Here is a 26804-nt window from a genome sequence, read left to right as displayed (position 1 = left end):
AAAACAAAGGTCACAGCTAGGGATTGATTCAGATTAGCTAGTAGTTTAGAGAGTAATGCAGTTCTCAGGAGGTTACAGGAACCTGGCTGGAGCTACCAAACAGGGCCTGGCAGAGCCCAGCTGGTGCCGAATCCCACTGGGAAGTTCTCCCTGACCCCCCCAGGGTCAGCTGTGTTGCTGGCAGAAGGAGCAGCAGACCACTGAAATGCACACACTGTGACTGCGCAACACTCTTGTAAATAAAATAAGCATCTTCCAAAAAAAGTAAAACTATATTTAGGAGCAGAGGTGTCAAGACCCACTGGCAGGAGAAGTGTGAAAGCAGACAGCAAGGCCTCAAGAGTCCAAGCCTCAAGACAGCACTGACCTTCAAAAGCACCGTACCACCTTCACGGGACAGGCTTCCTCAGCATCTAACGCGTGCAAGTACTGGTAACTGCACAGGATTGAGCACTTTCAGTCAAGTATCTGGCACATCTCTTCTCACACAAAACTCAACACCTATCAGTAATTTCATAATCTGTGCAGACACAACACTCCCTTCTGTCTACCTCACAGTATATAGTTAGGTAGGGAATGCAACACCAAGTGCTAAATAATAAATTTTTAAAATTCTGTCAAACCCCACTAAACAGTATACTCTAGCTCCTCCAACTGTGATTCATAAATGAAAATGATCCCTCAAGTATTAAGAAAAGACTGGTGTTTTTCAGTGCTACCTAATTTTTATTAAGTTTATACTACTACCCTTTGAGAGGTGCTAGACTTCCAGGTCACTTCTGGTTTTCTCCTCCAGAAAGGATGGCAGGGAATTAAGAAATTTTATTTACCAAGAGCATGGATGTTACAGTTTAAGTGCCTGAACAAAGGGTATTATACAGAACATGATCACACAGGGAAATTTACCTCAAAATCAGATTCTATACTAGTATCTAGGTAAATACAGTCTGTAGCTAATAGTTTATCACTTCAATTATTTCAATTACAACTGAAAAGTAACAGAGAAGCAAAAGGAACGCAAGGCTACATCAAGAACGTAACAGGTTTCCATATTTCTTGCTTGATTTGTCCCTCCATCAATGTTCCCAAAGTTTTCATATGAAGTTAAGGAGTGAACTAAGTCTCCAAGCCATACAAAGTCTCTTATCTCTCCTTGCTGTGCACTGTCTAGAAGGATTACTGTCAGGGACAAAAATACAGTTTTTCAAGTAAAATAAACAGTACCAAAGTTGAAGTAAGCTTTACGATTACAATAATTTCAAATCTAAGTTTGCAGAACACAGAACGGAATGGCCACTCCATCCTTATGCGCATTCAACAGCAAAATAAAAGCAAATAAAAAAAAGCATAGCAGCACACGGTGGTATAAAACAAAAACAGAACAGAAATTTTAGCTTAAAGCTTTGAAATCCTTCAAGTTATGTATTTATTTAACAGTAACAATCCAAACATACAAATAAATACAGGTAAACAGCAGACTTTTTACATAGCAACTCTCTTTTAGGCTAATGAATACGCTTGCTTTTCCAAAAGAACCGCAGCAACCTGGTATACATTCAAATGAAATGGCACGTCAGGGACTTAGTGGTCCAACAGTTTTTTCATTTCAGTGGATCTATCTGGATTCTGGTTTAGAAGGAAGAGTAGGATCTGTTCGTGCCTTTTAAGCTGTGTAATAAACAGGAAAAAAAAGAAATATACTATTATTTTATTTTTTTAATTGCTGGTTTCAGATTAGGATAGATCCTAAAACTTACTCAGATTAGGGTAGATCCACGTTTACTCTGAATCGGCAAAGGTCTAAATGACCTTGAACAGAAATGCTTTTTTCCCCATCTCCAAAATATCATAGTGCCTATTTTTGCTTTTGACCTTGTTGCCTCTGGCTGGGGGAGAAGGGGAAGTTCAAACCATGCCTGAAAGGGGTTTCTGTCTTTAAAACTCAAAACTGCTCATTTCTCTGACAGCAGTCCTCACTTTGAGGAAGGCCAACACATCTTTTCCAGTATACTTCAAGTGACTTTTGGTAATCTCAAGTTCTAATTTTTCATGAACAGCTCAAGTTAAAATAAAAGATGTGGAAGCTTAAAACCAGAAAGCTTTCCAAAATTTCAGGAATGTGCCATGTCTGTAAGGGACACTTCATTTTTTTCCAAAAGGGAAAAAAACCCCCATCTTGCAACTGGCAAACACTGTTAAAAATTCCAGCATTCTACTGAACTCAGATTCTCAACCCTAGCTCCATGACTGAAACAGTGTCATGTATTAATATGAATCTCTGCTAACTGAAATACACATTGGAAGAATCTTTTCACATGTGCAGCTGTTTGCTACGTTGTAGCCACAGCAAAACACAGCCCTATTACTGAAGAAAAAAAAAATCCAGGTGCCCTTCATCTAAATGACACAGTTGATGCAAAAGACAACAATGACCTTTACACAACAGACATAAGCAACACTCCTGAGCCGTCATACTCTTAGAAAAACAAAGAGAGCTGTATGTGTGGCAAAACAGACTAATGAATTCTCTGTGATGGATACACTATCCTCCCTCAGTTTCAGGGTGCTCTAGTTATTACCATGTATAAAACAAATACAGAAGTGTCAGGATACTCACTTTGCTTATCTTCAATGCTTAGGTTAGTTACTATCTGCCTATTTCCACTTGCCTCCCACAGGGTTTCTTTTACATTCTGAAAATGTGAAAAAGCAAGTATTGCTGGGACCGAATCTTACCTGCATTTTTAATTCTCTGCAGCAGCATTTGGTCTCACCTCCATCACCTACAAAAGACAAAGCAAGTGAATAAGTAAAACACACATGGACACTGTTTCTCTAATTTAAGAGATTATGTGTGGAATTCTCTAAGCTTTTTAGAAGGAAAAGCCACTTAGGCATCCCACGCACCCACAGTTCTTCAAGTAATTTGAAGGAGTTAAGTGAAAGTATGTACCTTGATGTTCAGTACGTATGTTTTCAGCACTACAGGCTTTGACTAAACCTTCTGTTATGAGTTTGTCAGCTACATTCAAACTACCATTTTCACAAAGTGTCTCCACTGTTACCAAATTAACACTTCCATTAATTCCTTTCACTGTAATTGTGACGTATTTATTCAGTAACAGTTCTTTCAACTTCTCAAGTAATAATGGAGACCACCCAGCTTTCTCTATTCCTGTAAAAAAAAAACATACCATCAAGTTTGTTCTATAAATTCCTTTATGATACAACTTGAATCTTACATGTAATGCTATCACTGTTTTTAAAAATGCGATGCTAAATTTTCCTAACATAAAATAGCTTAGATTCTTCAGATAATTAACTAAACCCGCTTTCTAAAACACCTTTTGCAGCAGTATACTATTGTAGCAGATCATCATGTTGATCACTATTAAGGAATGAACACTGTCATCAGAATAAGTACAGATTTATAACATACAGGAAAACCAGTCAGGGGTTATTGGGGGGGGTTTACCTGCAAGCGAACACACTATTATCTGAAAAGGCAGCTTTAAGTAGGAATTGGTGATTGGCAACACCTTTGAAAGTGGTAAAGTCTCTGTGTTCCCATAGTCTGCATACAATACTTTCACTACAGACTGAGAAGCTTGTAGAACAAGAGCTCTGTACCAATGGCCATCACCTGAAGAGATAAAAAGAAACACATGTGAAGTACCATCTTATAAACACAGCTTATCATGAGAACAAGCATCTGTATAGTTCTCCCGTAATTTTAAATACTCTGGTACATGCAAAAGGCCAACTGACAAGAAGCAAGCCCACAGAACAACAGAATAATTTCCAATTGCTGTATTCAAGAAGATGAAAGTGTTCCTTTCAGAATTTTGCTCAAATTACACAGGTAAAATTTTTACTCCAATACTGTTTGAAAGATGTCTGCACTCTATTTCTACCTTCTTACTTTTGTTTTCCAATGCATATTCCTCCTCAAAACATAACCAAAATTAGTAAGAAAAAAATACAATCCTTCTTCTTCCTCAATTATCCTGAAAATCCATTAATATAGTAATAATTAAAAAAAATATCAATGGAAGTTAAAAACAACTATCAAACACTTAAGATATAATCTTGTGGTCCATAGTATTTCTTTTGAAATTCATCTATCCTGTTTTCCATAGGCTGTTATCAAATCTAGCACCCAAGTTCACTTTCAGCACTTTGTCAGATCTCCTGTAACCACCCACATGTAGTCTACACTTAATTTTTTTAGAAGAAGTAGAGTTGTCTTACAAATATTGAGCTAGTGTACCAGCAGAGCATCCCCTCTTCTGAAAGACTAAGATAATAAATTAAGTCCTCTCACTGTTAAGAATACTTTTGACTTGAACTAACAGTTCACTAAGCCAGGACAGGTTGTTAGGCTAACAAGGCTGAATGATCAGTTGCCATAACCAGTGTCACCACCTCATGCTTGCACAGAGCAACAACAAAAAACATCCAGGCATCCACAAACCAGAAGTAGGTCTGTATAGATGCAAGCACACTACTGCTCTGCCATGAATTTCAGTCCCCTGTGACTCAAACACAAACTTCAGTTTAAACAGTAACTAGCTTGCTGTCCTCTTAAAGCTCCATACGTTTTGCAGGGCACAACCTATTCCTTGTTTTTTCTCTCAGACTGTCACATTGTTTCTTTGCTCTAAAGATGCAGCCAGGCTTTCCTGTGCAACAGAATTGAGAGATCTTTAAGCACTTTAAAGTTGGCACTCTTCCTTTTCCTAAAGCAAAAACAAAGGTAGTGTTTTACATGGGTCAAGGAAATAGAAGAACAAATGATTGCCTCACCTGAAAACCTGGCACAACAGGCTTCACCTCGTTTTGGTTTGAAGGGCTGGTTCTTAAAAGATTTACAATATCCCTCCAGATCAATCAACAACTCCTTATGTAGTTTCTCTTGACCTACTTAAAAAAAAAAAAAAATCCCACATTTGATAACCACATTTAGGCATAATGAAGAACACACTTTTAAGCTCCCCTGCTCCCACCTTTGCATTTTTTATATTTTCCTGCTGTCTGAGATACGTTTCCACTCGGTTCAGTTCACTACGGGCATTCATTTTATTAACTAGCTTGCAACAGTGACTTCTTACTGATAATAGGAACAGTGTTTCTTACCTTTAGTTTGAACTGGTACAGCATAGAACAAGTGAGGGCTCACCACCTCTGTTACACAGACAGGTACAGTTTCATCTATAGCCAATTCAATCGACTTCCAGCGCCTGAGTGAGGTTTCTGATAGAAACAGTAAGAAAATGCCATTTACCACTTTCCTCCAAGCACATATATATTACAAACAGCCATTACAGAATATCTTTTTGAATTTTAGAGACAACTGCATGTCTTCACTTTGAGAAATCTAAACAGAGATAATTCTTGCTTAATTTGCTGTTCAAAAGCTATTAGCATATGAAAGCAGCTCAAAGTAAAAAACACATCAGAAAAATAAGATACAGGAAAGTAAATACGGGGAAGAGTTTCAGTTGTAGAAAATTTGCAATTGTCTACTTTCAAATATTCAAATAGCATTCATTTATGACAAACCCACTGATTTTTACCTTTCTGTCTATAATGCCACCTGCTGGACAGCTTGTGTTTAACTGCTCAAACTGACTAATAAACATGCATAGTTACATTAACCATAGTTAATGTACAACAACAAGATCATGGTTAAAAGGTTGGAATACTGAAAATTCTTGATCATCTAAAAGTTAACACATTTAATTACCTCTTTTGTCAGCAGACTTGTCTGGAAAGTTATTTTTATCTTTTAAAATGTCATTTACGGCAAATTTTTCAAAAGTTAACATCTCATTGATCACTTTTGGATGACCTGAGGAATTGTCAATAAGCTCCACACCTGCCCCATCTCTGGAAAGGGAAATTACTCTGGCTTGAAGCTTTCTCCCTGCAGCATACATATGAAATCTTGCTGTAGCTTCTGGAATCCAGTTGCCATCAGCAGGCTTTATACCTAGGAAGTAGGAGACCTGTTCAAAATACCTCCATTAAGTGACTAAGTGATTTTCTTCAACCCTGTGTTTTCCTTAAAAAATTCCTTGCTTTTTTCTTGGGTTTTTTTTGGTGGTGGTTTTTTTTGTTGTTGTTTTTGTTCTGTTTGTGGTTTGTTTTGTGTTTGGTTTTTTGTTTTTTTTTTAAGCACAACTCTAAATACCAAGGCTGCTTTTATTATCTTAGGGACAGACATCATATTTCATCCTTTTAACTAGTCTGCCTCTTCCTCCCTTCTTCTAAAAGATGACATTTTCTCTGGAGTCCCAAGTTTTGTTTTCTACGTTTTATGATATACTACCAAGTAAATCCTTGTGCCTTAGCATGAACAACACTGCTAAGACTGTTTATGAATCCCTTTAATAGCCTTTTTATCAAAGGCACAGAAACCCTGTGTTTTAAGAGAAAAAAAAACAAAACAGCAGAAGACACTTGGACAAAATGTGGTTTTGACCTTTTTCCTGCTTCCACATTTTTTATTTTTAAACCAAGTAGACTACATAAGAAAGAAAGAATAATTCTGTAGAATTTTGAGTGATTTGCTGTGGAAAAATGTAGAGGCAGAGAATTGGTAGAAGACTGAGAAACAGCAGTACAGTGCCAAACTCTGCAGGAATCAAATGAAACATCCCTACAGAAAACTGAAAGGCCAGCTTGCTTCACAAACACAGATGAGCACCTTTGCCTGCAAAAAATCTGAGAAATAAGTCGCACAAAAGCACGTTTACTCCTAGCAAGGCAGCAAACAAAAGCTAGTAAGCACTACAGAAGAAGCAGAACTAAACAACAAGCTCCTTTGACTGGTAAACCAGTAAGTAACCTTTATGCATATCACACTACAGCACTGTCAGGAGCTCAGGGAAGAACCACCATCTTTCTGTAAAATGCCAGTCTGCTGTGTAGTAATGCTAGAACATCAGCTCCCACAACTTCCAGAAGCTGGAAGCAACAGAGATACTATAAAACAAACGCTTCCTCTTGTCTGTAGTGTGTCCCCCCCAAAAAAACCAAACCAAACCCTGCCAGAAACAGTTCTGTGAAGCATAACCCTGTCATCACCTCCTTCTCCCAAAGCAGCAAGTCCCTAAATGCAACAGCTCTTATAAGACAAAGAATGCCTAAGATCATCCACCTGAGAGCCAGCATTTAATCCCTTGAAATGGAAGTTGTAGGAACGAGGATGAGATCTGCCGTATTTTATCCAGTGGTACTTCCTCAGTATTTCCATAGTCCACAAAGCATACTTTAGCAGTTCCACATGAAGTAACATTTTGCACCAAAGCACGGTACCAGTTACCATCATCTAATTTTAAGACAGTTAAAAAAAAGAAATTACTTCACACATTTAGCAATTTTACCAGCATTTATTTTTTAGTAAATATATCCAATTCTTTGCTATCCTCTGCCAATGCAAACTATCAGCTATCTAATTTTATTCTTTTTTGCTTTATGTTCACCCTGCAAAAACAAAAATATTTTAAGCTGTTACTTACCAGAGAAAAAAGCACAGCAAGGTTCTCTATTCTCCAGCTTAAAAACATTTGGTGGAGTTTTCTGACAGTATTCAGACAACGATTTGTTAAGTAAGCGTAGAGCAAGTAAAACTGAAAATCAGAAAGAAAAAACCAAATATGAGATCAACAAAATAAGCTGACTTGAACTTTATCAATATTGTTTGCTGTATAGCCTGCTTACAACAGATTTGATGGGAGATTTCTGTGAATTTTAGAATTTCATAAAAAAACCAATAACTGAGTTGCCTACTTAACTTACTAGACTTACTAGCAGGAAGAAATGAGATAGCTGATATATACTGACAAATCAGTTCAACATGGTTAACAAAACAACCAGGGATTCTTCCTGCTGATCCAACAAGCACCCTTCACTCCAAAATCTTAAGTATATTTAACAGCCAGATAACACCATGGGAATTAACTAGTTCAATCAGCACGTGAGAGATTACAGGATCTCACCCTGCTTGCTTATTTATTCTTGATATCAAGTCCTTTAGCCTTCTCTATAACATCACTTTTAGGGAGGAATTCAGTCACGTTTCAAAGGCAATAAGCCACAAAGAATCTATACTACCCCTAGGTAAATCAAGGAATATATTTATATTTCCCTCACTTCTTAAGATCTGCCCTGTATTTTTTTGTTTGAATGCATTTAGCTTCCATGTCCAGCCACCTTGTTTCATCACGCTTTCTCTAGTAGGTTAAGAAAGCCAGCGGCTATTAGAAGTCTTTATACATGCAAAAAGAGGAACAAGATTCTTTTTTTTTTAAGGTTACCCAAGAGGAAGTCAAGTCTCAAAAGCTATTTTTTCTCATTTTCATGTCATTTTACCTCTTTTGAATCTTTGTAAGTTTTTATAAAGTAGAACAGGACAGAGTACTAGACAAGAACTCCAGTAAACATCGGATGGGAACATCTCTTACTTGCTATCTTCTGTTTGGGTATCCTTTGCTAGGTTATGGTAGGTCTTTTCACTTTTCTCTACATTCTTAGATTAAGTTTTATTCAACTGCTTAGCTTCAACATTTTCAGATTTCCATCTCAGAGGCACTACATACCGTGATCTAATTTCATCATCATTCCACTTGTATTCTTAGATTAAAAAAAAACTTCAGAGGTAAGCTCTGGTGATATAAGCTCACTTGAAGCAGTAATGGATTAGAACTGTAACAAGTGACAAATCAGGAAGCAAAGAAACTAGGAGGAAGAAAAAAAGCTGAATAAACTTACCACTCTTATTTGAAATCTGACAGTAGAATTCTCTAGGACTGTAAAGTGTACACACTACAACATCTACTGTTTGTTCAAGAGTTAGTTTACTCCACTTGTAAATTCTTTCATCTGTTGCATCCTCTACAGAGGACAGAAAGAAGTAGAGAAAGGAAGATAAATTATTTTTTTTTCTGTAAAAATTACTTTATACATCCTGAACGCTCATTCACGTCCTCAAATTCCTTGTTATAAATAATCCAACAGACTAATTACCAGTGAAAACCTCTTTGCAGAATAAAATCAAGAAAGAGGAATGTGCCAGTTGCTTAATGTATTTGGTCACTACTTGGAAGGGCAAGCCATAGATGAATGGGGGAAGAGTAGTCACAGAGGTACACACTAGGTAGCAATCACCTGAGCAAGAGGGACACTGGTAAACCTTTGTTCCTGGGAAATGGAGCGGGGGCACAGAAGAGGGAAACAGCTGTCACCAAGAGTACTGGAAATAGTCCAAGGAGAAGAAAGAACAAAAAGATTAATAGAAAGACTAGTAGTAGGAATTTGCACTATATATTACACTGAAGTACCTGAAAGAAGCTTACTATTTAACTCAAGTTGCAGATCAGGTGAAAACTAAATTATGGCACATTAAAGAAGCCATTGTTTCCCCCATTAGCTTATTATTACATTTTCTTGTATCTTTCATAGCTGTTAAGTTTGTTATAGCTTGTGGTAGGCAGCACCATGCAGAAATACTGTTAGCCTTTTTAAGACCTTAGTCAAAGTGGCTGGCCTCCAAATTTGGTAGACCTTTCCAGTTCTAGGTGTTTAGGATTTTTTCTGAAAATTAAGCTCAATAAAGTTGTTTTGAGCTTCAAGGATGGCCACGCTGAGATGCTCTTTCATCTGCTCAGTATGTGTCTGATAGTAATTACTTTAGGAAATCATACTGCCAACAAAGAAAAAACCCAAGCACACAACAACAAAACCCAAAAATCCAAACACAAGCAAACCACAAAACAAACCCACCCACCGACCCCCTGCTCAAAAAGGGTCAAACCAGGCTCTCAAATCTTCTTTATTTTCAGTGGAATACAAGACTGTCCTTCACACTGTAAGCAACTACCAGATCCTTACTGGAAGGAACAAAGCACAGTTGGCATATTTTGAGAAATATGCTCAGAAAGTAGAAGCTGGTTGAATTTTCCACTCCAGAAGGAAGAAACATTGATGAGATAAAGAAGAATTAACAAATGGTTCAAAGTCTAGAGAAAGCTTTAGGATGCTTAACAACTGTGAAATAGAACTGGTTATCCTTTCATGTAATGGTGATATTTCTTCTAACTGGTCCTCTAAACCGAGAAATACATTGTTTCTTAATTTCTGGCAATTAAAATCTACTTTTATACCATGCTGGATCCAGCAACCACAGATTTAATTCCCAAGTTTAAATAAAGCGAACAAGTTAATGAAAAATTATTTTGCAAGTTGACAGTGAAATATATCTGTTCAAATTCCAGTATAAAAAGCACAAGTATTAAAACACTAAAGACAACAGCTGATACTATGTTTAGAACTGCATTCAAGAGCTCCCACTCAGTGCAAAAAATTAAACAAAGGTGAAAAATAAACAGGAGACTTGACTAGTACAAAACAGGTCCGGGATGGCGACCGTAGATCAAAATGTGTTTGGAAATAGCCACAAAAGTTACTGTTAACTTGAATTTTATACAAGATGCCTTATCCTTCTGAACAAAGATAGGGAATAACCGTGTTCTGCCCACGAAACATCTAGTGAGTAAGATCACAATTAAGGAATTTGGACATAGTCTTGACAAAAAAGGCTTCCCTCAGTCTTCAGTACAGATGGATCAGGAGAGAATGTATAGTTTTACCAGACACAGGATGGAAAAGAAGGGCTGAAAACATGCTTCACGTGAGAGAAGCTAGGAATCTTCCCACAATACAAAGAAATCTGACAAAATTTGCAAATCTCTGTAACTGAAGCTTTGGCCACCAAATGCAGAAAAGGCAATTTAGACATAGCCTGGAAGCTGTATAGGCTACTGCAGTCAAACCAACTTTCAAAGACTAAAAATGTGGGTTTACACGTAAAATATAGGACAATGAAGATGAAACACTATTTGAGCTAAAGGACAAAGGCATAAGAACAAGCAGGTACTAATTAATCATATCCTACTTTCACTGGAAATTCTAAGACTTAACCAGAGCAAGTGAAATACTAGTACGGTCTTCCAAAAGTAAGCAATCACAACTTTGTAATGTATGTACACATACATACATACACACAAGCAAACACACAATTTCTTTATGGCAAAGCTGCCACAGCTAAACTGCAGAGCTGTGAAATCTGGGCTTCATGAGCCAAACTGGAAAGTTTTTTGATTAAGAACTTCCGTCCTTTGTATGTACCTGCCCTGGTAGGAGGTTAAATAACGCCAATTCAACAGTACACGCTCGTACTCACCATTTGCTTGCTTAACATCACTCATTCGGACTGTTGGTAAGGCCATCCCTGATTTCTCAGCTGCACAGCCTCTCTCTATAAGATAGCTTGATAGATTTATTACTGGAGTAACAGATGCATCTACAAGCTTCACCACAGATCCATAACTCTCTTTATCCACTACTTCTACTGTAAACACTTTGTCTTTCACCAGTTGTTTCATAAAAGAAATAGCTTCTGAGGTCCAGGCTTCTAATGGTGGCTTTACACCTAAAAACACATAGAATGGAAGGGTTCTGGGGACAGTCCAAGTTTCAACAATATGTGGAAAGGTACAGTAACACTGTTAAAAACAACAGTTAAGCAGAAGATATACCAAGTGACTCGCCCTCACTCCTCATGCTTATAACAAGATTCCAAACCCAAGTATTTAGATTCTGAGCCTTTCAGTACTTGGATTTAATAAAAATCTGCAGAGATGATGTACAACTAGTTTATTACACAAAAAGAAGTATAAATTCAGACTTAATACTTACTTAGTATGAATGTCTACAAAGTGTCAGTCTTTGGGTGTTATGAATACAACCTCTAGTTTTGAATATTACCATCTCACAACCAATGGATCTGCTATTATAAGCTTCTTCCTCCTTAAACATTTACTCTTCATGCTATTCAATTAATTTCTAAAAGGCAAGTTATAACCAGAACTTTATAGTAACATAACGGCAGAAGTTGTCTTCCAGAAAGATGATTTATGCAACAGTAATCCTTGATTCTAATCAGGAAACATCTTATCTGATCACCTTTTTGTGCCCATGTTGTGTTTAGGATATTTTCTTAGTCTTAGAGCATGCATTATCAGTTACAGGCATCATGATTTGCCCCAGAAAAGAGATTTCTTTAGGTCACATTCTGTATTCATTGGTTCAATCTCTACATACAAGGGAAGCATCATTTCATGTTTTCCTCCAAAGCAAGCAGCTAGAATGCTGCTCTGAACTTTATAAAAAAAATTGGAAAAGCAAATTAAATATCAAGTATTGTAAAGGAAGGAGAGACATCAAGTATTCTAAAGGCTGGGAAATGAAGCAAAGGAGTACACTATCTTGCATAGTGATGGGAACAGAGAAACCATTTCTGAAAGCAGGTTAAACAAGTATGTCAACAAAAAACCCAATCAGATTATGATCCTTGCTTGAGACGGAAGGATGAGCTAGGAAGCGTCAACATCCTTGTCAACTTGACATATTTCACAAGCCTATGGTGAGGAGTCTACCAATAGTTTCACTAGATATGCCCCCGAGGAGAGTGACACATACAGTTCTGAATTTCAAGATACAGAATGAAATTTTACCTTCCCTTGCAGTGTTAGAAGCACAACAGATTTAGTAATTTCACAAATCCAGCTCATGACTTAATTCTGCTTAGAACAAAAGCACATGCAAAACCTAACAGGTGTGTTTATACAAACACAGTTTACCAGACATACAACTGCAGGTCACCAGGTAAATTACAAAAGACTTACCACATTTTGTAGATAGGCCACAACAATTAAGAATTCTGGAAATAACACCTGCTGTTATCTCCATCCTTCCTCTTATTTCAATAGAGGATATTATAGGTGTGATCATTATGGAACCCCACTTATTCTTGCCTCTATCTAGTTTGAAACAGCTTATAATTTATTACATACCTGCCAAGGTACATCTTATGGCTTGAGCTGGCAAGTGCATTAATCTTGGAATCAGAGGACGAAGTCTTGTCAGTGGAAGAACTTCAAGATTACCATAATCTATATAGCCCACCAAAACTGTATTTTCAGAAACACATGCTATAACAGCAGCACGATACCAAAGATTATCTTCTAGAAAGGAAGATAAAGATGTTAATTGTACTTTCTTTTAACTTCTGAGAACAGAATGATTTTTGGGGCAGACCAATATAAAAATACATCAATCAGCATAAAACAGCAGCATTGCAGTTTACACAAACCTTCACAAAACCCTTATGGATGCAACATCTACCACCACCACCCCTCATACGAACTGAATGTCGCAAACTCCTTTCCACAGAGATCCCCCTCTCACAAATACACACTGCAACAAAGAATTGACTGCATTATGTGGGTGTAGTGCTCAAGTTCAATAAATTTAAACCAACAGCAAATAGTTATCTCAGCCTACCATAATGACATGCAAGTCAAAGGCCACATAACAGGTACAATAATTTAAGTATTTTAACTTAATTAAGTTTGCATTTCTATTTCTCAAATATTTTAATTTTATCAAGACATGTGAGGTACTGAACTGATACAATTCCCTAGCTAGGCACCTGAAATCAGTGCCCATACAAGTGCCAAGACAGCTTACTGGTAGTACCCATTTTTCAGAACGTGCAAAAGAACATCTATTTCAGCTTATCTGTTCAGTTTCACAGCTGATTTACTCAACCCGGCAAAACCACAGAAGATGGAAAGAAATAAATGACCAGGAATTTTCAATCACAAAGAAGTTAAGAGCAGCATTTCTGACCAGAAAAAAAGGCCTTAGAGCAGCAATGTGTGACTTTTTTTTGTTGTTGTTAAGTGCTAGATAAACAGAACTATCTGTGAGAAAAAGAGATTAACCTTCATCCTTCTCCACTCAAACAAACAGGACTTCATATTCTAATAAATAAAAGGTGTTTCTTTCCTATAGACTTACCAGTTTCTAGCACAAAACACTGCTTTACCCAGAATGCTAGCCTATGTAGAGGCAAGACTCAGTTTTGTCATAAGACTTGTAAAATTTGACAGCAGTGATTACTGTCAGATGGAAACTAAGTTATGAACGTACAATTCAGGATTACCAGCTCCTGGCTAAATAACATTTTGAGAAGTCATCTATCAGAACAGCATTGTTACACAAAATGCCATTTCTTCTGTCCCTTTTTTAGGGTCTAAAATTTCAAGTCTATCTATTTCCAGTCACAGGACATAGTACTCACCCAAAATTTCTTCACACTTTCTTAAAAAGCTCCTTCATACAGAAGTTAATCCAGTCTTAAGAGTCTGCTCAATAAAGGGACCATTTTATTGTTTAAAAATTTTTAGACTAGTATTTTATACATTTCATCATTTGCTATTAATAATTTTTTGAAGCAATACCAAATGCTACCCACAGCTAAAGCCAGACAGAAAGAAAATAAGCTCTATATGAAAAATTTCTAAACGTAATTATAAAATGTGTTCATTTTTTGTAATAAATAAGAGTGACATAAATTAAGAGCCATATGTTCACTCCATTTTTACCTGTGAACTGGGCACAGCACACATCTCCAGCAGCAGGTTGAAAAGCTGAACTACTGGGAGATTTGTCACAATATTCATTAAGAGACACTTCAAGCTCAGCAAGTTGACCTGGTATTAAAATATAAAGGTTTTGGAACATACACTGCCTTGTTAATTATTACATAAATACATAAATCTTAAGTTCAAAGCTTGGAAGAACATCTTGTAGTATAACAGAGATTAGTTCGCATCATGTTTAACATAATATCAAAATAGTGATGAGACTAGGACTTTTCAATCAGGAACATCGAAAAGAGTCCTCACTCAAGCCTGAGGAATCACAGTGCTAAAGAAAGCACAGAAGGAAAACCAGTCACAGACTTTCTCAACACAGGAACAAAACTGAGGCCAGTAGGAACTGAAAGCAAGCCAGTGAAGCATCTAGAAAGAAACCAAGGAAGACAGCTCCTCAAACAAAAGGCAGATGATGAGGTCACTTCTTGCCAAAGGGCACACTATGCTGGGAGTCTACCCAGAATTCAAAGGCTGCACAAGTACACTGAAGAGAAATACACCAGATCACATTCAGCTAGAAAAGCCCTTTTAGCTGAAAAAAATGCAAAACGCTGGCTTGGACAGCACTAGGAGGACATAGCCCACAAACTTACTCTGCTCTTATTCTCCCCCAGGTGTCTGTTTATAGGCACTGTGGGAGATGCACCAAAAAGCCCCTGCAGCCTAGCACTCTAGCCCACTATAGCGTTACTTGCAGTCTTAGGTTTTACTTAACGGAAGACACCAAAGCAGGGATGGGCACTGTTACCTGGCCTTCTCATACTCGACGTTCCTCCCTACCACGTCCCAAGGAAGCCCACTGCCCTCTGGTGGTAAAGCAACAAGGTATTATAGGAACAAACAAAGTGATTAGAAACTCACACACATTCCTGGAACAGGTGAGAGAACATATTAAATATTTGTGATCAAATTGTCTTCGGATTGCTATAATCCGTGCCACACCATCTTTCTAATATGCACTACTCAGACTGCTCACAAATTCACCTTACAGGTTAGAAAGTGGTATCAACAGCTAACACTGCCATGGCCTAAAGCTACAGGGAATCACCGTAAGACCAGCAACCCCTTCCTCCAGCTATTCTCTACTGAAGAGAAAAATGCCATACTAGATATCTAACATCCAGTTTTCCATGCGTCACTTACAGGCACTGTGTGTCTGCTGGCAGTAAAAGTTTTCTGGATTTTGAATGCAGGAAACCACACCAGGAAATACATCTCCGATACACACGGAAACACACTCTGCAACTGAATTAGAACAGTGAAGAAAATCTTCATGTTCACCTGTTTTTTCTTTACTTCCCTTAGTATGGTTTTCTGATGCAGTACCTGGGGAAAAACAAAACAAAACGTTGCTGATCAAAAGCTAAATGACTCTGACAATTTAAACACGCTAAAGCAGTTTATTCTTTTTGCTGACCCTTTGGACTTTGAAGGCTCCTGTCATATTATCCACGAAATGAATGCCCACATAATCATCACTAAACAAACACTTCGTACTATTAAAAAGCATATGTACTAGTGTCACTAGTGAACTGAAGGAAACTCCACTAACCAATGTTTTTAAGTAGGAGGTGCCACTAGTGAACAGCTAGAATATTTACTATGTTCAGAATATCATGCAGCACAGGAGGACCTAAAATTCCCCAAAGTTTTTCCCATCTCTTATTAAGAAATCTGGATTTGCTCGCTTACCTCTTGGAGAGTCTCCTCCTGTGGCATTACTTCCTGGAGTTACATCAGACCTTATTTTTAAAGGTATTTTATCTAGGCAGTCTCCTAACATACACATGGAAGGAACAAAGTTACTTATCACACAAGATAGTCACCATTTAGTTTCATTTCAGAACTATCTTCTGCGCCTGACCTATATCGATATCCCTCTCAGAAGGTGAGCATGTTCTACTTACTGACCAAGCGCTTAATATGCTTAGAATGTAGAATAAAAGTAGTTTCAGAGTAACTCAGCTACTTGAGTTTTCTGAAGACATTCACAGCTCCAAGACTGACTAAAGAAAATGAGCAAAGCAGTAACAATCAACATTTACTCAGAGTCACTACAGACCACTAGCTGAAAAACTGATTACAGCTTTTCAGACCAAGGATTCGTAACTTACCTCCAGACTGACAACATGGAGCATGCAACCAGTTACCAACATTTACAGAGAAATCTTAGGTTTCTTAGCTATTACCTATGCTGTTTCTGATGCACAAAAAATTCCAAGCTTTCAGTAGAATTATTTTCAACTGAAAACTTGAATACAGCTGTTTAAGTTGCTTGTAAAGTCTTGGAATAGCTGCATGCAGGAGTTCATTAATGCAATGGTATTTTTGTGATCTTTTCTCCAAGAGGCTGGCAAGTTATATTGCTTTGCCATTAGCATGTTGTAAAGCAACCAAATGTGAAAGTTGAATTTACACAGGACTAAGGTGAACCACCATTTTACAGATTGCAGGGACTACAACATTGGAATAAGCTTCAGGAATTTTAGCAAGCTAAGAGCAGCATCAGCCATTGCTTCCTTCAAAGCCTCTGTGGGCTGCACATCAATGAACAGAGTATGTTCTTAGTACTATATTGCTCTTGCTCTGCAGCCAGGGGAAAAAAACCCAACAACACCAAACAAAACAGCCCTCCAAATAATGACACAAGGCACACCTTCCCTGCATTGATCTGGTTCCACAGTCAAAGCCACCCCACCAGCTCAACTGAAAATCTGAATTCAGACTCCTCAAAGGTTGGGTGCTCTGCTTGTCTCTATCCACTGAGGCTCTCTAAGTTAGAAATACAAACATGCTTAAGAGTTCTCCACCTAAATACAACAATACCCAGTGGCTGCACTTTCTTTGGGATACTTTTTTAGTGAGCATATATGAAATATAACAAAAGCTGGTAAAATCTTTAGTGGAACTAGAAACCGAAACCATAATTTTTAAAGAGTTAAAAATGCATGAGAAAAGAAACAACATGGTCCCACAATTTGCATGCATCTAGTAAAAAGGGGAAAACAAACAAGATTATCCAGAAAATGCTGAATTGATGACAATTCTACTGGAAAAGTAACTTCAGTGAAATCTAATGTTGTTAAGCATAACAAGGTATTTCAGCTGCAGACATTTTAAAATTACCTCTAAATGGAAAAGTGAAATAAAAGAAAATTAAAAAAAACAATAGACAAAATCAAGAGGCAGGTTGGGAGATTGACAAGAGGGAGGAAAGCAAATTAAAAAACTCCTCTTTTAAAGGTATTAGGCAGGAGGAGGGAAAGTGAACATGAAAGACATCAACTGTGTTTGGGTTTCCCCCCCTCCTTCCCTCACGCTACCAAGTACTTACCAACATCTGGAAAAACAACATCTACAACAAAATTCAACATAATTTCTTCCTGTAGTATGTCAACAACAGTTACTGAACAGTGCTTTCCCGTGAGTTGGGAAGAAAATCTAGCCATGCCTTCATTCCATCGTTCTTCTTTTGGGTCATAATTAGCCAAGGAACACTTAATGGCCTGGAAACAATTACAATTAGGACAAGTGGGGATAGGGGTTTTTTTGCCCTATAGAAAAAGCAATTAAATAATTAAGGTCCTCAGAAATGTCATCTTGCATACAAAAGTTAAAGCTGCTGTTAGAATCCCAAGTGCTATCAAGTCAACTAACTTCTTTACAAGAGAGTTAAGAATTAGCACAAGTTCAGGCTGTAAACTATATTTCTTCTGTTTCTTCCACTTCTGTAAGGCACGGTTATGGCACACATCACATCTGACCACAGGTGCATGTCCCATCATGCCCTCAGCAGACACTAAGGGCTTTAAGCCAAGACACAAACTTCTCAAAATCATTTATGGAACCAGTAGAAAGTCATGTAAACAAGCTATGAAAGACTACTCCAAGAGCAGCTAATCATAGCTGTCACTGATTAAAAGAATGCTGCTCTATTCTTCTTTGTGCATAGTTAAACATGCTAGCTGAACCCACAGATCAAAGCTAGCCCATCTATTTTGCAATGGTGGACGTTCACATAGTACAGCAATGAACTCAGACCAACATCTGCCTTTACTCCAAAGTTTGCCCAAACTACAAGTCATTTCTCACTACTGCACGAGACCAGATTAGAGTGCATAGGCAGAATGTTTCCCCTGCTGTTCTCCAGTGTATAAGGTACGTGGGGTCCCAACCACTCTGCAGCGTTTTTTTTTTTTTTATCAGCTCAGAACCCAATAATTCTACGATTAGGAAGAAAAATGCCAGGCAGCCTTCCTCACTCCTATGGAAACATTTCAGAAGGTGAATTCAGTGTAGTATAGCTGCTTTTATCCATCACTTTCACTGAACACAAAATACTGTGATAATGACAGTTACACTGAGACATGAGTTAGACTTGTTTCAGAGCCATTCATTTAAAACACCTCGGATAGTATTAAGAAAATTGAACTCACACATGGAGGGAACAACAGTTCAATGTCTTTGTGCAGGGCTTTAATCCAGGAGAGAGGAATATATTCTTCATTTCCATAATCTATATAGAATATTAGTGCCTTCTTTTGCAATAGATCCACATCTTTTATCAGTGCTCTGTTCCAGGTCTGTGTAGGAATAAACGATCATCTTAGTAAAAGCACAACATATTTTGCTTTACTTCATCAAGTTTGTTTATCAAGGGAGCTGACCAATCCTGAAGAGACGCAAATGAACACAACTCACTGTAGTGTTGACTGCTGTGAAGATAAAATTCTACTCCTATGGATACTGACTACCATTCAGTAAATCAAGAATCTGCCAACAACAGAGGAAAAGGGGAAGAAATACAGAGAAGGGGTGGGAAGGGAAGCAGGAACTAGATGTAGCTATAGAAATGCAACCAGAAGGTCAGGTAAGAAACGAAGAATAACTTCCTTGATTAAGCTGAGTCACATTCCAACTACAGTAGTTTAAATTTGCTAAGAACACACACAGCCTTCAAGCAACAGCAGGACAAACAGTGCCTACAGGGCTCAAATACACAAACACAGAAGTAAACTTTTCAGAAGGCAGGGAAAAAATAGCAGTACCTTAAATTTGTGTTCCAGATGTTATAAAGATGTTACAACCACAATTCCACCACAACAAACTAACCTCTAATTAGCAGCCTTCATTGGTCAAGCCATAACAGCAGAACATGTAAACCATGATGAGCTCAACATAGAATGGTTGTTTTATAACAATCAGACATTACCTGATCCTGAGAATACCTTGCAACGCAGACTTCCCCTTGGATAGCAATATATTGCTCTTGAATAACCGTGTCAGCATAACACTCTTGCAGTTTCAGAGAAAGTTTACTCATTTGGTTTAAAATTTCTGGAGAACTCATCTGTATATAAAATTCACTTTGACTCTTGAACTCTGTTACTGTACCCTAAAGAGAAAAGCCACAGTAGATGATAATTATGCAAGACCAACCTATAGTATATTACTCTGGGCCAGTATTCATTTCAATAAATACATTTCACCCTACACCTGATTTTGTTTTGTTTTTACTCTAGCGATAATTAACTGTAGGGAACAAAATCACACATTATTTCTGTGAAGCTAAAAAATCCTTCTCACTTACTCCCCCCAAGCCCTGCTTGCATTTACTCATCTTCATAAGAATAAAGAAATGTTACATGTGAGCAAAATGAGACAAAGTGCTGAGGTTATAGCAGCTATAGATACTTAAAAAAAGCTACAAATGCACCTAACAAAACATTGTAGGATTCTTTCAAAATAAAAGTACCTGTATTTCCATAGCTGGTTTGATCCCTAGAGTCTGGAGATCTGAAAACATTATTTTCTTCACATGCTTTTCTGTCCCAAGAGACTCCAGAGAAGTTGAAATACCCTGTTTCAAACAGCTACAAGTTATGTTTAAACTGAAGTTGTTCAGCCATAGCTCCCTGTAGTAACAAGAACTTTTTATTTCAAGAAACCTATAAAAAAGTGCTTCTGTGGCCTTCAACAAGAAGCCCTACAGACTTTGTATTACTCTTGAAAACAAAACATCACAGATAAATACTAAACAGACAACAAAAAACAAGTCCTCAAGTCTCACACATTCACCTCATTCTTTTACACCTGTTTTACAGGACAACTCAGCTATATTTCCTCCTTATGATGCTCTCCTGAAGATCAGGAATTGAATTTCACCTGCTTCCTTGCAGCCTTAACATCACGGAGCAGATTACAGCTACTGCTTTAACTGCTGGCATCCATTTTTTGTAAAGCCTAAACATTTAGTATAACCTGCCTGATGCATACCATCTCCATCCGTGACATCCTAAAAACATTAAAAAAAATCACCTCCCACAAAGCTTTAGGGAAAACCTCTTTTACATTTGGAGCAACATACCACAGGCTGCACAACGACAAAGATTACTGTTGCAACTGCCAAATTAATTGTTTACTTGCAGCAAAGATCCTTCTAGAAGATTTTCCATAAAAACATCTCAGTACAATTGCAAAATACATTAAATATTGTTCAATGTGCAATATCAGCTCTCTTACTTCTGCAGAACTTACCCAAGTTTCAGAAGATGAACCAGGCAAAAATAAAACTTGTTTTTTTAAAAATATATCAGCTACAAATTGTTTATTCATATTGTACATCCCCTTGATATCAAGGTCCCTCACTATCACTTTTTCACTTTTATCAGAACACAGTAGCAAATACACACACAGCAGAAACCTAGGAGGATGAACTAACAGAAGTCTCATGACCCAAAATGAAGACTCCTTTCTAAATTCCTTTAAAAAGTTAACCAGATGAAGAGCTACTTCAAAGTGGTGTGTGACAAAGGACTGTTTTCCTGTGCAGTGCAAATGTGAGGCTAGTTGGAAGTAGGCACATTTACTCACTTTCATAAATATCATCCCAAGAAACCAAGAAGACAGCAAAATTATCTCCTACAGAAACATTCATAGGAAGACTACAGGAAATGTTTGGCTGAAAGCAAGATTGAGAGGCTTCAAAACTTACAAAGGAGAACTTTGTCATGTTGGAATCTTGCTACAGCAAACAAACAAAAGCTTGTCTGCATCTGTTACTATACATTACTACGCTAAATGTACTTCTCAGATAATTTACAAGGCTCTAAGCATCATTTTATGATCTATGCAAGAAGACACCTGAATTTTTCTGAATTGGATAAGCTACATCTGTTTCCTTCCTAAAATATTTCTCTAGCAGTACCATACATGTCTTGATTTATTACTTTTGCACAAATATGTTTTTCCATACAAAAAATGAGCTGTCTGACAGTATTGCTAAGGGCTCTGGAAGTAACATAATTTTGAATGCTTCTCCTGTAACTTTTGATTCGAAGCACTGATTTTTCTAAAAGGAGTAGATTATAATCCTTGGAACCTGTTCCTTTCCTGTACAGGTTTAATTAAGCATACTGCAACTCTGTCACAGGAGATACACTCAAGACATAGTGAAAACTTTATTCTATACCTTAAGATAAACGCCCTTATTGGTTTCAGCAGGTAACTTGCCTCCATTGTTATTACTTACACTGTAATCAAAGAAAAAGATGTTAATTTTGACAAACCAAAGACAGACAAGTAGCATTCATAACACGATTTGCAAGTAGAACAAAAAGGCTATGCTCATAGTATGTGGGTTTTGTCAACCCTTATTCCTCCTCCAAGAAAATGTAGAATGACAAATTTGTTAGTTCTCTGTCACACAGTTTTTCGTGATGCCATCATCAATAAATAGTTTTGATTAAAGTGGAGAAGAAATCTTACACTGTTGTTGTGGAGTTCTGGTAACAGTAGTTCTGGAGTTCTGTAATCCCAAACCAACCTTAAGAACTGTCAAACCGCAAAACCCAAAGTTGCTATTTCAGTTGAATACATAAATAATATCCAGATAACATACATGCCAGGCTGTCCCCATGACCCCCCAGTTCAGTCACTGTAGCAAAACTTGTGGGGAACAAAAAACCCCACTCAAGCCAACAACCAAAAAACCACCCCAAAACTCTCTTGTAAGCTTTGATTATGGACAGCTGCAGATTCACTGAACTGCAATCATCACTCTTTGCAGGAGATTGTCAGCTTAAATGCTCAGAGCACCCCTCTAAACTGTTCCAAAGCCAGCCAGTTTGTACTAATGGTGCTTACTTTAATTGAAACAGATTATGGAGTGATCTCTTGAACATCTGAACTGGCATGTCAAAAATTGATAACAAGCAACTAGAGAATGGTCTGGCTGAGCAACTTCTTCTAATTGCAGCTGTGCTCCTCAAAGACCAAATATCCACCAAGTTCACTGAGGCTACAGTTACATTCGTTCCTCTTCAGAGGCTGTTAAATGCAATCCTTTAACCATGCCACCGCTGAAAAACACAGTCCTCTTTCCTACATCACCAACGTCAGTGACAAAGTCATGTGATAAGCTGGTATTCTTGCTGCATGCTCACATAGTTCTGACACAGGTAAACATAATGCTTTTGCTTTAAGTCACACTACAGAACACCTTAAGAACCCCAACAGTATCTTTCAAGTCACCCTTCTGAAGCAGCAGAGCTGACTTTTCAGACAAGTATCAGCTAATGCAGCACTAGCCTAAGAGTAAGCAATGTATTTTACTCTAATAGTGCCTTTACACGGTCATTTAAGTCATATCAGGAGGGATATACTGTCTTTCTGTAAATATTACTTGGCACAACTATTAAACTTACTTCTGTTTAAGTGGCTCACAAACAACCCTGTGTGCTGCCCAATCTTTTTTCTGACAATCTACACTGCAATAGTGTACTTGCTTGCACTGTGAACACCTGAGGGATCCTAAAAAAAAAAAAAAAAAAAGGTCAGAGAGAAACTGTATCAGAAAAGAGCTACTAAGACACAGGTATCATGTATTATTCAATATAACTGCTTTACAAGACTGTTCCGCTACAGTTCTAAGCACATACAAATAGGTATTTGTATTCATGTATAACTATCTGACAATACAGCCCCAGACACCCCACATTCCCTTCTATATTTAAGAAGGGGAAAAAAATCCAAAAAAAACATTTTTTATTAAGGAGGCGCTCTCTTCTAGAAGTTTACCAGTTCCCTAACTCCAACTATGTTCTGAATAGTCACTGTACTTGCATCTGAGAGATAAAAACATACTTCTGTTTTAACACATTTCTGAGCAAACTTTCTGATCCGGTTTCACTGATAAATACACCAGGCATCACAAACTACAGGACAACAGGCACCTACCAAACAGACTGCAGCAATGGCAGGTCCTCATTTGAGGGGACGAGCTCAACGAGCTGAAGAGACTCTTCTTATATCCAAGAGAGAAAACATTCTGAGGAGAATATCGCCATTTCTTTGGCTTCTCATTAATCAAATCAGAATGCGACAACTGTGGATGGAAAAATAAGTGATTCTTACTAAAAAAAAAGCTGTCCATTAGTACAGAAATATTCTAATATACCAAAATGTGAAAACAAAAAGAGTCAAAACTTCAAATTTGAGAAAAAGCACTATATACTGATAATTACTGCTATCTAGAAATGCTCAGAACACTTGGGGCAATTACAGAGTGCGGTAACTTACAGCATTTCCTTTATCAGCTGCAGCTGTCAACTGCGAATTCCCTCTATCAGTTACACCTTCCATGGAACCTCCTAGAAGCAGAAGTATTTGCAAAGGGATCTGATTAACAATGCTAATGCATGCCTGTGTTATTGGGTATTTGCAGAAAGACATAAAGCTCTTATCTACTTCTACTGTTCTGCTAGCACAGTATGTTTGAGCAAATGGAGATGCTAGGACCATGACACACTCTGGAAGTCACTTCTTGCTATCACTTTGGTACACTGCTCTGTGCTTATCACTCAATGTGAGTCCTAACGTCCCCCATCCATAGGTTTGTTTCAATTAAAATTGTTCAGCAGGAACAAAAAAAATGTGTTACAAAACCTCCAATACCCATAGGGCATGAATTCAGAATAGGCAATTTTACAGTAACTGAAAGAGTAGAAGTTTCTTTCAATACTGTTGAACACGTAGCCTATGTTAAGAATAAACTTACGCATAGTTTTGTCACATCAGCAAGCATTCAGAAACAAAATATTCTGAAACAAGAGATTTTGACTTTCCAGTGAGTGCCTTACAACCCTTGTGGTCTTCCCAGACAGTTTATTCTTTACCAAGCAACTCTTACAAAAAGTCAGCTAAGCCTGCATACCAATACACTAGGAACTCTGCTTTTGTAAGTGGACAACTCATTAACCTACAAAAAACGTTTCCATTGTAGACTACACATGCCATTCAGAGTTTGTTCCAGTCTGTCCAGCCAAGTTCTCCACCCAGCAAACATAAAGCTTACATGGCCTTTTTTCTGCCACCTGGAAGCAAGTTGATCTTGCAAACTTTGCCTAAACTACAGCTCTTGCCTGACATGAAATCAAATTTCATGAACTCTCCACACCCAAGATGACTGCATGTAAAACTACCTCACATCTCATTGAACCAAGTCTTCCCCTGCCCTCCATTTGGAGTAAATGAGAACATGGGTCAGGCAGTACTGAGGCACTGACAAAGGCATGAAATGTTGAAGGAACTCCCAGCTCCCACTGTACGTATCTGTGCCTAATTCCCTAGCACTCCAATTATCCCGTTTTCTCAATTATCTAAGACATTCCAGCCCACCAAGTTTGGATAATTAGAAGTTAGGTATATTTATAAGCCATACTCATATTGATGGCATTTATCAATAATCGAGCATACACACAATTGCAGAAGAACAAAGATACTTTGCCAAGCTTTGGACAAGGTCTCACTTTTATTGCACTCACGCTGCAGGTAAAACTTTCTGTACCACTTCCACACTTGGCAAAAAATACCCTGTATCGTTTGTTTACAAAATAATGATTTTCAGAAACAGCCTCAAAACAGAGCTTTTCAACAGGAAGTCAGCACCTGTAATTCTGCTGCTCTAACTTCTACCAACAACTCTGTTCTTCACACCACCACACAGTATGACAAAAGGTGGTTTTAGGCCAGGTAACTACAAAAGCATGGATTTCAAGATTAATTCAGGCAGGCACACAAAGTATTTTTAAGTCATATTCTGAAGCTATGGTTAGGCATCCAGTTTGGAAGGCCAATTCTCTGCTTCTTTAATTTGCACAAAAAATACTTTCTGCGTTAAAGATCTCAACACCACCCCAGATTACACAACAGAAAGTCCTTTAGGAGAGGAACTGATGAGCAAGAGTGGCCGTCACCACCTTGATAGATTCACTGGAGATGTGTCTCTCTGGAGGAGACCTCACCCCAGACCAGTAACCCCTGCACTGAAGCTGCGGCCACCGGTTCCTCACAGCCAGGCACACGGCCACAGCCTGACACCCTGGCATGGGCAGAGCCGGCACCGAGTGGAAAGTGCTGCACCAGGCTTCAGCAAAAGGAACTTCTAGCACCTGCTTTCCAAATATTAACAGGCAATATAATAATTTTAAATACAAAAATACTTTTGCTACATTATATGGGATAAGTCAGATTAAAGTGAACTGGCAAATAAAGCAGGGCAGTCCTTGCATCAACATTGCCTTTAACTCAGCCACAAACGAGCTTTCACAATTCCAACTGTGTGCTACCAGTGCGCACCATTTTCATCGACCCCGAAGAGAAGTAAGCACCCCCACTGCAAGGCCTCCGCACCAGCCCCGCGCTGGCCGCCCCCAGCTCCCCCCCCGGCCCCCAGCACCGCTCACCCCGGGGGAACCCCCCGGCCCCGCCACACGGCAGGCCCAGCCCGCCCCTTACCGGTCCGACGGAGGCAGGAGATGAAGCCACGACCCTCACGGGGAGCTGTGGCTGCCGCCGCTGCCCTACCAAGTCCGTCCCGCCCGGCGGGCAGCCCGCCAATGGGGAGGGGCGGGGCGGTGGCACGTGCTGCCCGCCCGCCCGGGGCTGGCGGGAACCGGCGCGGGCTGTGCTGCGGCGCCCCCCGGCCGCCCGCCATCTTACCCTGAGGGGAGCGGCCTGAGGAGCACCGGCACCGCGGGCTCTGGGGCGGCTGCTGCGGCGGGGCGGGCGGCCGGCACCACCTCAGGAGCGCTGCGCCCGTGCCTCCCTGTCCCTGCGCCTGAGAGCTACAGCTGTGTGGGTTTCCCTTGAGCTATGGCGTAGTTGGCTAAAGACATGTTAGTCCTGAATTGTGTTACACCCGGCGTTTTGCAAGTGGCTGCTTTTATTTTATTACTC

The 26804-nt window shown here is 38.6% G+C and overlaps 1 protein-coding gene across 1 annotated transcript; it reads right to left on the bottom strand.

Annotated features, from left to right (window-relative positions):
* Positions 1–810: 810 nt before the first annotated feature.
* Positions 811–26461, bottom strand: TDRD1 (tudor domain containing 1). The gene is made up of 24 exons (XM_037401020.1): positions 26364–26461; positions 24147–24217; positions 23805–23952; positions 23273–23378; positions 22039–22099; positions 20323–20427; positions 19780–19962; positions 19004–19150; positions 17902–18073; positions 16260–16343; positions 15711–15893; positions 14514–14621; positions 12918–13088; positions 11246–11494; positions 8776–8898; positions 7524–7634; positions 7163–7333; positions 5747–5992; positions 5137–5253; positions 4807–4920; positions 3476–3643; positions 2954–3175; positions 2737–2783; positions 811–1668 (listed from the first exon to the last, which is right to left on the bottom strand). The coding sequence occupies exons 2-24, from the start codon at positions 24207–24209 to the stop codon at positions 1582–1584; spliced, it is 3186 nt and encodes a 1061-aa protein (XP_037256917.1). The 5' UTR covers positions 24210–24217; positions 26364–26461; the 3' UTR covers positions 811–1581.
* Positions 26462–26804: the final 343 nt, after the last annotated feature.

This window comes from Falco rusticolus, chromosome 9 (genome assembly GCF_015220075.1).
Source record: "Falco rusticolus isolate bFalRus1 chromosome 9, bFalRus1.pri, whole genome shotgun sequence".
NCBI lineage: Eukaryota > Metazoa > Chordata > Aves > Falconiformes > Falconidae > Falco > Falco rusticolus.
The sequence above is the reverse complement of the archived record's forward strand: the minus strand, read 5'-3'. Positions and strand labels throughout refer to the sequence as shown.

What these genes read in the sequence shown, in the direction of transcription:
- TDRD1 (XM_037401020.1), bottom strand. Translation starts at nt 24,209, where the DNA reads ATGGAAGGTGTAACTGATAGAGGGAATTCGCAGTTGACAGCTGCAGCT. An exon ending in TCAGATTTCAAATAAGAGTG is followed by an intron (nt 7,635 to 8,775) that starts GTAAGTTTATTC and finishes TCTGATTTTCAG; the next exon opens with TTTTACTTGCTCTACGCTTA. An exon ending in GCAGAGAATTAAAAATGCAG is followed by an intron (nt 1,669 to 2,736) that starts GTAAGATTCGGT and finishes TTTATTACACAG; the next exon opens with CTTAAAAGGCACGAACAGAT.